The 15,135-nt window shown below is 80.0% G+C and overlaps 1 protein-coding gene across 1 annotated transcript in view; it reads left to right on the top strand.

Annotated features, from left to right (window-relative positions):
- Positions 1-15,135, top strand: part of LOC138063808 (carnitine O-acetyltransferase-like) — a 28,099-nt gene extending 12,964 nt beyond the window's left edge. The window contains 4 exon segments of the mRNA XM_068923831.1: positions 5,161-5,296; positions 5,936-5,998; positions 10,812-10,949; positions 13,980-15,135. Of these exon segments, the coding sequence (XP_068779932.1) occupies positions 5,161-5,296; positions 5,936-5,998; positions 10,812-10,949; positions 13,980-14,534 (892 nt within the window). The 3' untranslated portion in view covers positions 14,535-15,135.

The following is a 15,135-nucleotide window of genomic DNA, read 5'->3' on the forward strand; positions in this document are numbered from 1 at the left end:
GCGCGCTGTGGGGCCGGGTGTGGGGCAGGACCGAGGTGTGTGTGGGGCGCAGGGCCCATGGGGCGCTGTGGGCCGGGTGTGGGGCAGGAGCGACCCGTGTGTGGGGCACAGGGCCCACGGGGCGCTGTGGGGCCGGGTGTGGGGCAGGACCAACCCGTGTGTGGGGCGCAGGGCCCACGGCGCGCTGTGGGGCCGGGTGTGGGGCAGGACCGACCCGTGTGTGGGGCGCAGGGCCCACGGCGCGCTGTGGGGCCGGGTGTGGGGCAGGAGCGACCCGTGTGTGGGGCGCAGGGCCCACGGGGCGCTGTGGGGCCGGGTGTGGGGCCGGGTGTGGGGCAGGAGCGACCCGTGTGTGGGGCGCAGGGCCCACGGGGCGCGGTGGGGCCGGGTGTGGGGCAGGAGCGACCCGTGTGTGGGGCGCGGGGCCCACGGCGCGCTGTGGGGCCGGGTGTGGGGCAGGACCGAGGTGTGTGTGGGGCGCAGGGCCCATGGGGCGCTGTGGGCCGGGTGTGGGGCAGGAGCGACCCGTGTGTGGGGCACAGGGCCCACGGGGCGCTGTGGGGCCGGGTGTGGGGCAGGACCAACCCGTGTGTGGGGCGCAGGGCCCACGGCGCGCTGTGGGGCCGGGTGTGGGGCAGGACCGACCCGTGTGTGGGGCGCAGGGCCCACGGCGCGCTGTGGGGCCGGGTGTGGGGCAGGAGCGACCCGTGTGTGGGGCGCAGGGCCCACGGGGCGCTGTGGGGCCGGGTGTGGGGCCGGGTGTGGGGCAGGAGCGACCCGTGTGTGGGGCGCAGGGCCCACGGGGCGCGGTGGGGCCGGGTGTGGGGCAGGAGCGACCCGTGTGTGGGGCGCAGGGCCCACGGGGCGCTGTGGGGCCGGGTGTGGGGCAGGAGCGACCCGTGTGTGGGGCGCGGGGCCCACGGGGCGCTGTGGGGCTGGGTGTGGGGCCGGGTGTGGGGCGCTGTGGGGCAGGAGCGACCCGTGTGTGGGGCGCAGGGCCCACGGCGCGCTGTGGGGCTGGGTGTGGGGCCGGGTGTGGGGCGCTGTGGGGCAGGACCGACCCGTGTGTGGGGCGCAGGGCCCACGGCGCGCTGTGGGGCCGGGTGTGGGGCCGGGTGTGGGGCCGGGTGTGGGGCAGGACCGACCCGTGTGTGGGGCGCAGGGCCCACGGCGCGCTGTGGGGCTGGGTGTGGGGCCGGGTGTGGGGCGCTGTGGGGCAGGACCGACCCGTGTGTGGGGCGCAGGGCCCACGGGTCGCTGTGGGGCCGGGTGTGGGGCCGGACCGACCCGTGTGTGGGGCGCGGGGCCCACGGGGCGCTGTGGGGCCGGGTGTGGGGCAGGAGCGACCCGTGTGTGGGGCGCAGGGCCCACGGGGCGCTGTGGGGCCGGGTGTGGGGCAGGAGCGACCCGTGTGTGGGGCGCAGGGCCCACGGCGCGCTGTGGGGCCGGGTGTGGGGCAGGAGCGACCCGTGTGTGGGGCGCGGGGCCCACGGGGCGCTGTGGGGCTGGGTGTGGGGCCGGGTGTGGGGCGCTGTGGGGCAGGACCGACCCGTGTGTGGGGCGCAGGGCCCACGGCGCGCTGTGGGGCTGGGTGTGGGGCCGGGTGTGGGGCGCTATGGGGCAGGACCGACCCGTGTGTGGGGCGCAGGGCCCACGGCGCGCTGTGGGGCCGGGTGTGGGGCCGGGTGTGGGGCAGGACCGACCCGTGTGTGGGGCGCAGGGCCCACGGGGCGCTGTGGGGCTGGGTGTGGGGCGCTGTGGGGCAGGACCGACCCGTGTGTGGGGCGCAGGGCCCACGGGGCGCTGTGGGGCCGGGTGTGGGGCGCTGTGGGGCAGGACCGACCCGTGTGTGGGGCGCAGGGCCCACGGGGCGCTGTGGGGCCGGGTGTGGGGCCGGGTGTGGGGCGCTGTGGGGCAGGAGCGACCCGTGTGTGGGGCGCAGGGCCCACGGCGCGCTGTGGGGCCGGGTGTGGGGCCGGGTGTGGGGCGCTGTGGGGCAGGACCGACCCGTGTGTGGGGCGCAGGGCCCACGGCGCGCTGTGGGGCCGGGTGTGGGGCCGGGTGTGGGGCAGGACCGACCCGTGTGTGGGGCGCAGGGCCCACGGCGCGCTGTGGGGCCGGGTGTGGGGCGCTGTGGGGCAGGACCGACCCGTGTGTGGGGCGCAGGGCCCACGGGGCGCTGTGGGGCCGGGTGTGGGGCCGGGTGTGGGGCAGGACCGACCCGTGTGTGGGGCGCAGGGCCCACGGCGCGCTGTGGGGCTGGGTGTGGGGCCGGGTGTGGGGCGCTGTGGGGCAGGACCGACCCGTGTGTGGGGTGCAGGGCCCACGGGGCGCTGTGGGGCTGGGTGTGGGGCCGGGTGTGGGGCGCTGTGGGGCAGGACCGACCCGTGTGTGGGGCGCAGGGCCCACGGGGCGCTGTGGGGCCGGGTGTGGGGCAGGACCGACCCGTGTGTGGGGCGCAGGGCCCACGGCGCGCTGTGGGGCCGGGTGTGGGGCGCTGTGGGGCAGGAGCGACCCGTGTGTGGGGCGCAGGGCCCACGGCGCGCTGTGGGGCTGGGTGTGGGGCCGGGTGTGGGGCGCTGTGGGGCAGGACCGACCCGTGTGTGGGGCGCAGGGCCCACGGCGCGCTGTGGGGCCGGGTGTGGGGCCGGGTGTGGGGCGCTGTGGGGCAGGAGCGACCCGTGTGTGGGGCGCAGGGCCCACGGCGCGCTGTGGGGCCGGGTGTGGGGCCGGGTGTGGGGCGCTGTGGGGCAGGACCGACCCGTGTGTGGGGCGCAGGGCCCACGGCGCGCTGTGGGGCCGGGTGTGGGGCCGGGTGTGGGGCAGGACCGACCCGTGTGTGGGGCGCAGGGCCCACGGCGCGCTGTGGGGCCGGGTGTGGGGCGCTTTGGGGCAGGACCGACCCGTGTGTGGGGCGCAGGGCCCACGGCGCGCTGTGGGGCCGGGTGTGGGGCCGGGTGTGGGGCAGGACCGACCCGTGTGTGGGGCGCAGGGCCCACGGCGCGCTGTGGGGCCGGGTGTGGGGCGCTGTGGGGCAGGACCGACCCGTGTGTGGGGCGCAGGGCCCACGGGGCGCTGTGGGGCCGGGTGTGGGGCCGGGTGTGGGGCAGGACCGACCCGTGTGTGGGGCGCAGGGCCCACGGCGCGCTGTGGGGCTGGGTGTGGGGCCGGGTGTGGGGCGCTGTGGGGCAGGACCGACCCGTGTGTGGGGTGCAGGGCCCACGGGGCGCTGTGGGGCTGGGTGTGGGGCCGGGTGTGGGGCGCTGTGGGGCAGGACCGACCCGTGTGTGGGGCGCAGGGCCCACGGGGCGCTGTGGGGCCGGGTGTGGGGCAGGACCGACCCGTGTGTGGGGCGCAGGGCCCACGGGGCGCTGTGGGGCCGGGTGTGGGGCCGGACCGACCCGTGTGTGGGGCGCAGGGCCCACGGCGCGCTGTGGGGCTGGGTGTGGGGCCGGGTGTGGGGCCGGGTGTGGGGCCGGACCGACCCGTGTGTGGGGCGCAGGGCCCACGGCGCGCTGTGGGGCCGGGTGTGGGGCGCTGTGGGGCAGGAGCGACCCGTGTGTGGGGCGCAGGGCCCACGGGGCGCTGTGGGGCCGGGTGTGGGGCCGGGTGTGGGGCCGGGTGTGGGGCCGGACCGACCCGTGTGTGGGGCGCAGGGCCCACGGCGCGCTGTGGGGCCGGGTGTGGGGCCGGGTGTGGGGCGCTGTGGGGCAGGAGCGACCCGTGTGTGGGGCGCAGGGCCCACGGCGCGCTGTGGGGCCGGGTGTGGGGCCGGGTGTGGGGCGCTGTGGGGCAGGACCGACCCATGTGTGGGGCGCAGGGCCCACGGGGCGCTGTGGGGCCGGGTGTGGGGCGCTGTGGGGCCGGACCGACCCGTGTGTGGGGCGCAGGGCCCACGGCGCGCTGTGGGGCCGGGTGTGGGGCCGGGTGTGGGGCGCTGTGGGGCAGGAGCGACCCGTGTGTGGGGCGCAGGGCCCATGGCGCGCTGTGGGGCCGGGTGTGGGGCCGGGTGTGGGGCGCTGTGGGGCAGGACCGACCCGTGTGTGGGGCGCAGGGCCCACGGCGCGCTGTGGGGCCGGGTGTGGGGCCGGGTGTGGGGCGCTGTGGGGCAGGACCGACCCATGTGTGGGGCGCAGGGCCCACGGGGCGCTGTGGGGCCGGGTGTGGGGCGCTGTGGGGCCGGACCGACCCGTGTGTGGGGCGCAGGGCCCACGGCGCGCTGTGGGGCCGGGTGTGGGGCCGGGTGTGGGGCGCTGTGGGGCAGGAGCGACCCGTGTGTGGGGCGCAGGGCCCACGGCGCGCTGTGGGGCCGGGTGTGGGGCAGGACCGACCCGTGTGTGGGGCGCAGGGCCCACGGCGCGCTGTGGGGCCGGGTGTGGGGCAGGACCGACCCGTGTGTGGGGCGCAGGGCCCACGGCGCGCTGTGGGGCTGGGTGTGGGGCCGGGTGTGGGGCGCTGTGGGGCAGGACCGACCCGTGTGTGGGGCGCAGGGCCCACGGCGCGCTGTGGGGCTGGGTGTGGGGCCGGGTGTGGGGCGCTGTGGGGCAGGACCGACCCGTGTGTGGGGCGCAGGGCCCACGGGGCGCTGTGGGGCTGGGTGTGGGGCCGGGTGTGGGGCGCTGTGGGGCTGGGTGTGGGGCAGGACCGACCCGTGTGTGGGGCGCAGGGCCCACGGCGCGCTGTGGGGCTGGGTGTGGGGCCGGGTGTGGGGCGCTGTGGGGCAGGACCGACCCGTGTGTGGGGCGCAGGGCCCACGGCGCGCTGTGGGGCTGGGTGTGGGGCCGGGTGTGGGGCGCTGTGGGGCAGGACCGACCCGTGTGTGGGGCGCAGGGCCCACGGGGCGCTGTGGGGCTGGGTGTGGGGCCGGGTGTGGGGCGCTGTGGGGCTGGGTGTGGGGCAGGACCGACCCGTGTGTGGGGCGCAGGGCCCACGGCGCGCTGTGGGGCTGGGTGTGGGGCCGGGTGTGGGGCGCTGTGGGGCTGGGTGTGGGGCAGGACCGACCCGTGTGTGGGGCGCAGGGCCCACGGGGCGCTGTGGGGCCGGGTGTGGGGCCGGGTGTGGGGCGCTGTGGGGCAGGACCGACCCGTGTGTGGGGCGCAGGGCCCACGGGGCGCTGTGGGGCCGGGTGTGGGGCAGGAGCGACCCGTGTGTGGGGCGCAGGGCCCACGGCGCGCTGTGCGCCTCCTGCGCGACGCTCTCCCTCCGCCACCGCCTGCCCGGCTGCACCGACGTCGTCCGCCCCCCCGGCCCCCCCTGCCTGGCCCTGGCCCGGGCCCTCGCCCAGCCCCAGCCCCGGGTAGGCCCGCGGGGGCGGGGCTTACGGCGAGGGGGCGGGGCTTATCCCGGTGTGGGGCGGGGCTTCTGCCGCGGGGGCGGGGCTTCCACCAAGGGGGGCGGGGCTTCTGCTACAGTGGGGTGGAGCTTCTCCCGGTGTGGGGCGGGGCTTCTGCCGCGGGGGCGGGGCTTCTGCCGCGGGGGGCGGGGCTTCTCCAGGTGTGGGGCGGGGCTTCCACCGCGGGGGCGGGGCTTCTTCCGCGGGGGTGGGGCTTCTGCCAGTGTGGGGCGGGGCTTCTGCCGCGGGGGCGGGGCTTCTGCCGCGGGGGGCGGGGCTTCTCCAGGTGTGGGGCGGGGCTTCCACCGCGGGGGCGGGGCTTCTTCCGCGGGGGTGGGGCTTCTGCCAGTGTGGGGCGGGGCTTCCACCGCGGGGGCGGGGCTTTTTCCGCGGGGGGTGGGGCTTCTGCCGGTGTGGGGCGGGGCTTCCACAGCGGGGGTGGGGCTTCTGCCGCGGGGGCGGGGCTTCTGCCAGTGTGGGGCGGGGCTTCCACCGCAGGGGCGGGGCTTCTGCGGGTGTGGGGCGGGGCTTCCTGCCACACCCACGGCGACGGGGCGGGGCTTCCTGGGCGGGGGTGGGGCGTTGAGGCGGGGCTTGTTGCAGCCCGAGGCGCAGCTGGAGCTGCTGCGGGAGGCGGTGGAGGCGCAGTGCGAGCTCACCGAGCAGGTGAGCCCGGGGCCCCGGCGTCCGGGGAGGGACGGGGCCCAGGCGTCCGGGGGGCACGGGGCCCAGGCGTCCGGGGAGGGACAGGGCCCAGGCGTCCGGGGGGCACGGGGCCCCGGCGTCCGGGGAGGGACAGGGCCCAGGCGTCCGGGGGCACGGGGCCCCGGCGTCCGGGGAGGGACAGGGCCCAGGCGTCCGGGGGGCACGGGGCCCAGGCGTCCGGGGAGGGACAGGGCCCAGACGTCCGGGGGGGACGGGGCCCAGGCGTCCGGGGAGGGACAGGGCCCAGGCGTCCGGGGGGCACGGGGCCCCGGCGTCCGGGGAGGGACAGGGCCCAGACGTCCGGGGGGGACGGGGCCCAGGCGTCCGGGGAGGGACAGGGCCCAGGCGTCCGGGGGGCACGGGGCCCCGGCGTCCGGGGAGGGACAGGGCCCAGGCGTCCGGGGGGCACGGGGCCCAGGCATCCGGGGCAGGCAGGACTCAGGCATCCGGGCGCGGGTGCTGGCGGGGGGGACGGGGCCCAGGGGTCCGGGCGTGGGTGCTGGCGGGGGGCCGGGGCCCCGGCGTCCGGGGCAGGCGGGACCCAGGCGTCCGGGCGCGGGTGCTGGTGGGGGGGCCGGGGCCCCGGCGTCCGGGCATGGGTGCTGGCGGGGGGACGGGGCCCAGGCGTCCGGGGCAGGCGGGACCCAGGCGTCCGGGCGCGGGTGCTGGCGGGGGGGACGGGGCCCAGGCGTCCGGGCGCGGGTGCTGGCGGGGGGCCGGGGCCCCGGCGTCCGGGGCAGGCGGGACCCAGGTGTCCGGGCGCGGGTGCTGGCGGGGGGGCCGGGGCCCCGGCGTCCGGGCATGGGTGCTGGCGGGGGGGCCGGGGCCCAGGCGTCCGGGGCAGGCGGTGCTGGCGGGGGGCCGGGGCCCCGGCGTCCGGGGCAGGCGGGACCCAGGCGTCCGGGCGCAGGTGCTGGCGGGGCAGGTGGGACCCCGGCGTCCGGGCGCGGGTGCTGGCGGGGGGCCGGGGCCCCGGCGTCCGGGGCGGGCGGGACCCAGGCGTCCGGGCGCGGGTGCTGGCGGGGGCACGGGGCCCCGGCGTCCGGGGCAGGCGGGACCCAGGCGTCCGGGTGCGGGTGCTGGCGGGGGGCCGGGGCCCCGGCGTCCGGGGCAGGCGGGACCCAGGCGTCCGGGCGCGGGTGCTGGCGGGGGGGACGGGGCCCAGGCGTCCGGGGCGGGCGGGACCCAGGCGTCCGGGCGCGGGTGCTGGCGGGGGGGACGGGGCCCCGGCGTCCGGGCATGGGTGCTGGCGGGGGGACGGGGCCCAGGGCGTCCCGGGGCGGGCGGGACCCAGGCGTCCGGGCGCGGGTGCTGGCGGGGGGCCGGGGCCCCGGCGTCCGGGGCAGGCGGGACCCAGGCGTCCGGGCGCGGGTGCTGGCGGGGGGCCGGGGCCCCGGCGTCCCGGGGCAGGCGGGACCCAGGCGTCCGGGCGCGGGTGCTGGCGGGGGGCCGGGGCCCCGGCGTCCGGGGCGGGCGGGTGCTGGCGGGGGGCCGGGGCCCCGGCGTCCGGGGCAGGCGGGACCCAGGCGTCCGGGGCGGGCGGGTGCTGGCGGGGGGCCAGTGCCCCGGCGTCCGGGGCAGGCGGGACCCAGGCGTCCGGGCGCGGGTGCTGGCGGGGGCCGGGGCCCCGGCGTCCGGGGCAGGCGGGACCCAGGCGTCCGGGCGCGGGTGCTGGCGGGGGCCGGGGCCCAGGCGTCCCGGGGCAGGCGGGACCCAGGCGTCCGGGCGCAGGTGCTGGCGGGGGGCCGGGGCCCCGGCGTCCGGGGCGGGCGGGACCCAGGCGTCCGGGCGCGGGTGCTGGCGGGGGGCCGGGGCCCCGGCGTCCGGGGCGGGCGGGACCCAGGCGTCCGGGCGCGGGTGCTGGCGGGGGGCCGGGGCCCCGGCGTCCGGGGCGGGCGGGACCCAGGCGTCCGGGCGCGGGTGCTGCCGGGGGGGCCGGGGCCCCGGCGTCCGGGGCGGGCGGGACCCCGGCGTCCGGGGCGGGCGGGTGCTGGCGGGGGGCCGGGGCCCCGGCGTCCGGGGCGGGCGGGACCCAGGCGTCCGGGCGCGGGTGCTGGCGGGGGGACGGGGCCCCGGCGTCCGGGGCAGGCGGGACCCAGGCGTCCGGGCGCGGGTGCTGGCGGGGGGACGGGGCCCCGGCGTCCGGGGCAGGCGGGACCCAGGCGTCCGGGCGCGGGTGCTGGCGGGGGGACGGGGCCCCGGCGTCCGGGGCAGGCGGGACCCCGGCGTCCGGGGCGGGCGGGTGCTGGCGGGGGGCCGGGGCCCCGGCGTCTGGGGCAGGCGGGACCCAGGCGTCCGGGCGCGGGTGCTGCCGGGGGGCCGGGGCCCCGGCGTCCGGGCAGGCGGGACCCCGGCGTCCGGGGCGGGCGGGTGCTGGCGGGGGGCCGGGGCCCCGGCGTCCGGGGCAGGCGGGACCCAGGCGTCCGGGCGCGGGTGCTGCCGGGGGGGCCGGGGCCCCGGCGTCCGGGGCAGGCGGGACCCCGGCGTCCGGGGCGGGCGGGTGCTGGCGGGGGGCCGGGGCCCCGGCGTCCGGGGCAGGCGGGACCCAGGCGTCCGGGCGCGGGTGCTGGCGGGGGGCCGGGGCCCCGGCGTCCGGGGCAGGCGGGACCCAGGCGTCCGGGCGCAGGTGCTGGCGGGGGGACGGGGCCCCGGCGTCCGGGGCAGGCGGGACCCAGGCGTCCGGGCGCAGGTGCTGGCGGGGGGACGGGGCCCCGGCGTCCGGGGCAGGCGGGACCCAGGCGTCCGGGCGCGGGTGCTGGCGGGGGGGACGGGGCCCAGGCGTCCGGGCGCGGGTGCTGGCGGGGCAGGCGGGACCCTGGCGTCCGGGCGCGGGTGCTGGCGGGGGGACGGGGCCCCGGCGTCCGGGGCAGGCGGGACCCAGGCGTCCGGGCGCGGGTGCTGGTGGGGGGGCCGGGGCCCCGGCGTCCGGGGCGGGCGGGACCCAGGCGTCCGGGCGCGGGTGCTGGCGGGGGCACGGGGCCCCGGCGTCCGGGGCAGGCGGGACCCAGGCGTCCGGGCGCAGGTGCTGGCGGGGCAGGTGGGACCCCGGCGTCCGGGCGCGGGTGCTGGCGGGGGGCCGGGGCCCCGGCGTCCGGGGCGGGCGGGACCCAGGCGTCCGGGCGCGGGTGCTGGCGGGGGCACGGGGCCCCGGCGTCCGGGGCAGGCGGGACCCAGGCGTCCGGGTGCGGGTGCTGGCGGGGGGCCGGGGCCCCGGCGTCCGGGGCAGGCGGGACCCAGGCGTCCGGGCGCGGGTGCTGGCGGGGGGGACGGGGCCCAGGCGTCCGGGGCGGGCGGGACCCAGGCGTCCGGGCGCGGGTGCTGGCGGGGGGACGGGGCCCCGGCGTCCGGGCATGGGTGCTGGCGGGGGGGACGGGGGCCCAGGCGTCCCGGGGCGGGCGGGGACCCAGGCGTCCGGGCGCGGGTGCTGGCGGGGGGCCGGGGCCCCGGCGTCCGGGGCAGGCGGGACCCAGGCGTCCGGGCGCGGGTGCTGGCGGGGGGCCGGGGCCCCGGCGTCCCGGGGCAGGCGGGACCCAGGCGTCCGGGCGCGGGTGCTGGCGGGGGGCCGGGGCCCCGGCGTCCGGGGCGGGCGGGTGCTGGCGGGGGGCCGGGGCCCCGGCGTCCGGGGCAGGCGGGACCCAGGCGTCCGGGGCGGGCGGGTGCTGGCGGGGGGCCAGTGCCCCGGCGTCCGGGGCAGGCGGGACCCAGGCGTCCGGGCGCGGGTGCTGGCGGGGGGCCGGGGCCCCGGCGTCCGGGGCAGGCGGGACCCAGGCGTCCGGGCGCGGGTGCTGGCGGGGGCCGGGGCCCAGGCGTCCCGGGGCAGGCGGGACCCAGGCGTCCGGGCGCGGGTGCTGGCGGGGGGCCGGGGCCCCGGCGTCCGGGGCGGGCGGGACCCAGGCGTCCGGGCGCGGGTGCTGGCGGGGGGCCGGGGCCCCGGCGTCCGGGGCGGGCGGGACCCAGGCGTCCGGGCGCGGGTGCTGGCGGGGGGCCGGGGCCCCGGCGTCCGGGGCGGGCGGGACCCAGGCGTCCGGGCGCGGGTGCTGGCGGGGGGCCGGGGCCCCGGCGTCCGGGGCGGGCGGGACCCAGGCGTCCGGGCGCGGGTGCTGGCGGGGGGGCCGGGGGCCCCGGCGTCCGGGGCGGGCGGGACCCCGGCGTCCGGGGCGGGCGGGTGCTGGCGGGGGGCCGGGGCCCCGGCGTCCGGGGGCAGGCGGGACCCAGGCGTCCGGGCGCGGGTGCTGGCGGGGGGACGGGGCCCCGGCGTCCGGGGCAGGCGGGACCCAGGCGTCCGGGCGCAGGTGCTGGCGGGGGGACGGGGCCCAGGCGTCCGGGGCGGGCGGGACCCAGGCGTCCGGGCGCGGGTGCTGGCGGGGGGGACAGGGCCCAGGCGTCCGGGCGCGGGTGCTGGCGGGGGGACGGGGCCCAGGCGTCCGGGGCAGGCGGGACCCAGGCGTCCGGGCGCGGGTGCTGGCGGGGGGCCGGGGCCCCGGCGTCCCGGGGCGGGCGGGACCCAGGCGTCCGGGCGTGGGTGCTGGCGGGGGGCCGGGGCCCCGGCGTCCGGGGCAGGCGGGACCCCGGCGTCCGGGCGCGGGTGCTGGCGGGGGGCCGGGGCCCAGGCGTCCGGGGCGGGCGGGACCCAGGCGTCCGGGCGCGGGTGCTGGCGGGGGGCCGGGGCCCAGGCGTCCGGGGCAGGCGGGACCCAGGCGTCCGGGCGCGGGTGCTGGCGGGGGGCCGGGGCCCCGGCGTCCGGGGCAGGCGGGACCCAGGCGTCCGGGCGCAGGTGCTGGCGGGGGAGGGCCCCGACCGGCACCTGCAGGGGCTGAAGCAGGAGGCCATCGCGGCCGGCGAGCGGCTCCCCGACATCTTCATGGACCCCGGCTACGCCGTCGCCACCCACTTCTGCCTCTGCAGCGTCCAGGTGCCCCGAGCCCCCCCGAGCCCCCCCAAATCTCCCCAAGCCCCCCCGAGCCCCCTGAACCTCCCCGAATCTCCCCAAACCCCCCTGGATCCCCCTGGGCCCCCCGAGCCCCCCCAAATCTCCCCAAGCCCCCCCGAACCCCTGAACCTCCCCGAATCTCCCCAACCCCCCTGGATCCCCCTGGGCCCCCCCGAGCCCCCCCAAACCTCCCCAAACCCCCTGGATCCCCCCGAGCCCCCCCAAACCCCCTGAACCCCCTGAATCTCCCCAAGCTCCCTGGATCCCCCCGAGCCCCTCTGAGCCCCCCCAAATCTCCCCAACCCCCCTGGATCCCCCTGAGCCCCCCCAAATCTCCCCAAATCCCCTGGAGCCCCCTGGATCCCCCCGAGCCCCCTCTGAGCCCCCCCAAATCTCCCCAAAACCCCTGGATCCCCCTGAGCCCCCCCGAGCCCCCCAAATCTCCCCAAACCCTTGGATCCCCCCGAGCCCCTCTGAGCCCCCCAAACCTCCCCAACCCCCTCCGAGCCCCCCCAAACCCCCTGAACCCCCCAATTCTCCCCAAGCTCCCTGGATCCCCCCGAGCCCCTCTGAGCCCCCCCAAATCCCCCCAACCCCCCCCGAGCCCCCTGAACCTCCCCGGAATCTCCCCAACCCCCCTGGATCCCCCTGGGCCCCCCCGAGCCCCCCCCAAATCTCCCCAAACCCCCTGGATCCCCCTGAGCCCCCCTGAGCCCCCCCAAATCTCCCCAACCCCCCCCGAGCCCCCTGAGCCCCCCCAAATCTCCCCAAAGCCCCTGGATCCCCCTGAGCCCCCCCAAATCTCCCCAAACCCCCCCCCGAGCCCCTGAACCTCCCCAAATCTCCCCAAACGCCCTGGATCCCCCTGAGCCCCCTCGACCCCCCCCGAATGCCGTGACCCCCCCCCCGGGCTGGGGGCTGCGGGGGGCTGCGGAGGGTCGGGGGCGCTTTGGGGCGGTGGGCTGCGGTTCGGGGGGGGGTCGGGGGGGCTGGGGGGTCCGGCTGCCTTCGGGGGGGCGTTTTGGGGGGACATTGGGGCTGTTTGGGGGGGTCCTAGGGGCTGTTGTGGGGCACGTTATGGGGGGGTTGGTGGGACAGCGGGGGTCACTCGGGGGGGTCCGGGCGGTGTTTTGGGGGGTTTTGGGGTGATTTGGGGGTTCCTGGGGCGCGTTTCGGGGGGTCACTCGGGGGGCGGGGCTGCGTTTCGGGGCACGTTTCGGGGTGGTTTTAGGGATTTTGGGGCGAGTTCGGGGTTCCTGGGGTGCGTTTCGGGGGGGTCACTCGGGGGGTGGGGGCTGCGTTTCGGGGCACGTTTCGGGGTGGTTTTAGGGGATTTTGGGGTGAGTTCGGGGTTCCTGGGGCGCGTTTCGGGGGGGTCACTCGGGGGGCGGGGGCTGCGTTTCGGGGCACGTTTCGGGGTGGGTTCGGGGGGTTTTGGGGCGCGTTTCGGGGGGGTTCCTGGGGCGCGTTTCGGGGGGTCACTCGGGGGGCGGGGGCTGCGTTTCGGGGCACGTTTCGGGGTGGGTTCGGGGGGTTTTGGGGTGCGTTTTCGGGGGGGTTCCTGGGGCGCGTTTCGGGGGGTCACTCGGGGGGCGGGGGCTGCGTTTCGGGGCACGTTTCGGGGTGGGTTCGGGGGGTTTTGGGGTGCGTTTCGGGGGGGTTCCTGGGGCGCGTTTCGGGGGGTCAGGCGGGGGCTGCGTTTCGGGGCACGTTTTCGGGGTGGTTTTAGGGGATTTTGGGGCGAGTTCGGGGTTCCTGGGGCGCGTTTCGGGGGGGTCACTCGGGGGTTGGGGGCTGCGTTTCGGGGCACGTTTCGGGGTGGTTTTAGGGGATTTTGGGGCACGTTCGGGGTTCCTGGGGCGCGTTTCGGGGGGGTCACTCAGGGGGCGGGGGCTGCGTTTCGGGGCACGTTTCGGGGTGGGTTCGGGGGGTTTTGGGGCACGTTCGGGGTTCCTGGGGTGCGTTTCGGGGGGTCACTCGGGGGGCGGGGGCTGCGTTTCGGGGCACGTTTCGGGGTGGTTTTAGGGGATTTTGGGGCGCGTTTCGGGGGGGTTCCTGGGGCGCGTTTCGGGGGGGTCACTCGGGGGGCGGGGGCTGCGTTTCGGGGCACGTTTCGGGGTGGGTTCGGGGGGTTTTGGGGCGCGTTTCGGGGGGGTTCCTGGGGCGCGTTTCGGGGGGGTCACTCGGGGGGCGGGGGCTGCGTTTCGGGGCACGTTTCGGGGTGGGTTCGGGGGTTTTGGGGCGCGTTCGGGGTTCCTGGGGCGCGTTTCGGGGGGGTCACTCGGGGGGCGGGGGCTGCGTTTCGGGGCACGTTTCGGGGTGGTTTTAGGGGATTTTGGGGTGAGTTTGGGGTTCCTGGGGCGCGTTTCGGGGGGGTCACTCGGGGGGCGGGGGCTGCGTTTCGGGGCGCGTTTTCGGGGTGGTTTTAGGGGATTTTGGGGTGAGTTTGGGGGTTCCTGGGGCGCGTTTCGGGGGGGTCACTCGGGGGGTGGGGGCTGCGTTTCGGGGCACGTTTCGGGGTGGTTTTAGGGGGTTTTGGGGCGCGTTCGGGGTTTCCTGGGGCGCGTTTCGGGGGGGTCACGGGGGGCGGGGGCTGCGTTTCGGGGCACGTTTCGGGGTGGTTTTAGGGGATTTTGGGGCGAGTTCGGGGTTCCTGGGGCGCGTTTCGGGGGGTCACGGGGGGCGGGGGCTGCGTTTCGGGGCACGTTTCGGGGTGGGTTCGGGGGTTTTGGGGCGCGTTCGGGGTTCCTGGGGCGCGTTTCGGGGGGGTCACTCGGGGGGCGGGGGCTGCGTTTCGGGGCACGTTTCGGGGTGGTTTTAGGGGATTTTGGGGCGCGTTCGGGGTTCCTGGGGCGCGTTTCGGGGGGGTCACTCGGGGGGCGGGGGCTGCGTTTCGGGGCACGTTTCGGGGTGGGTTCGGGGGTTTTGGGGCGCGTTTCGGGGGGGTTCCTGGGGCGCGTTTCGGGGGGTCACGGGCTGCGTTTCGGGGCGCTGACCCCCCCCTCCCCGCAGGTGGAGTCGCGGGGGGGCTGCTGGCCCGTGCGGGGGCCGCTGGTGCCCGACGGCTACGGCGTGGGGCTGGCGCCCCGGCCGGGGGGGCTGCGCGTGGCCCTGGCCGCCTTCGCCTGCTGCCGCCGCACCCGGACCCCCGCCCTGGGGGCCGCCCTGCGCGCCACCCTCGACCAGCTGGGGGCGCTGCTGCGCGGGGAGCCCCCCCCGGCCCTCCCGCCCCCCGGGGACCCCTGGGAGCCCCCCGGAGACCCCCCCCGGAGACCCCCAGTGACCCTCGGAGACCCCCCTGGAGACCCCCCCTGGAGACCCCCCCGTGACCCCCGGAGACCTCCAATAACCCCCAGTGACGCCCTGGAGACCCCCCCCAGAAACCCCCCAGTGACCCCTGGAGACCCCCGGAGGCCCAGTGACCCCCCCGGAGATGCCCGGAGACCCCCAGTGACCCCTGGAGGCCCCCCAGTGACCCCTGGAGACCCCCGGAGGCCTTCAATAACCCCCAGTGACCCCCCCGGAGAGCCCCAGAGACCCCCAGTGACCCCTGGAGACCTCCAATAACCCCCAGTGACGCCCTGGAGACCCTCCTGGAGTCCCCCAGTGACCCCCGGAGTCCCCCAGTGACCCCCGGAGACCCCTGGAGACCCCCCTGGAGACGCCCGGAGACCCCCTGGAGACCTCCAATAACCCCCAGTGATCCCTGGAGACCCCCAGTGACCCCTGGAGACACCCCCCGGAGACCCCCAGTGACCCCTGGAGACCCCCAGTAACCCCCAGTGACCCCCAGAGACCCCCAGTGACCCCTGGAGACACCCCCCGGAGACCTCCGGAGACCCCCAGTGACCCCTGGAGACCCCCCTGCTGACCCACAGAGACCCCCGGAGACCCCCCCTCAACCCCCAGAGCCCCCCTTGGTGACCCCCCCAAAGCCCCCCGGTGACCTCCAGTGACCCCCGGAGACCCCCCCAGCCCCCCCCCACCCCCTGGAGACCCCTGATGACCTCTGGCGACCCCCGGTGACCCCCAGACCGGGACCCCCTCCCGGGGTGACCCCCCCCGCACACACACACATTCCTGGGGGGGTTCCCTCCTCCCCATCGGTTTCGGGGCCAAAAGCGACTGTTTTCGGGGCGATGGAAACGCAATAAAGCCACGTTGTTCA

The sequence above is a fragment of the Struthio camelus genome, chromosome 36 (genome assembly GCF_040807025.1).
Source record: "Struthio camelus isolate bStrCam1 chromosome 36, bStrCam1.hap1, whole genome shotgun sequence".
NCBI lineage: Eukaryota > Metazoa > Chordata > Aves > Struthioniformes > Struthionidae > Struthio > Struthio camelus.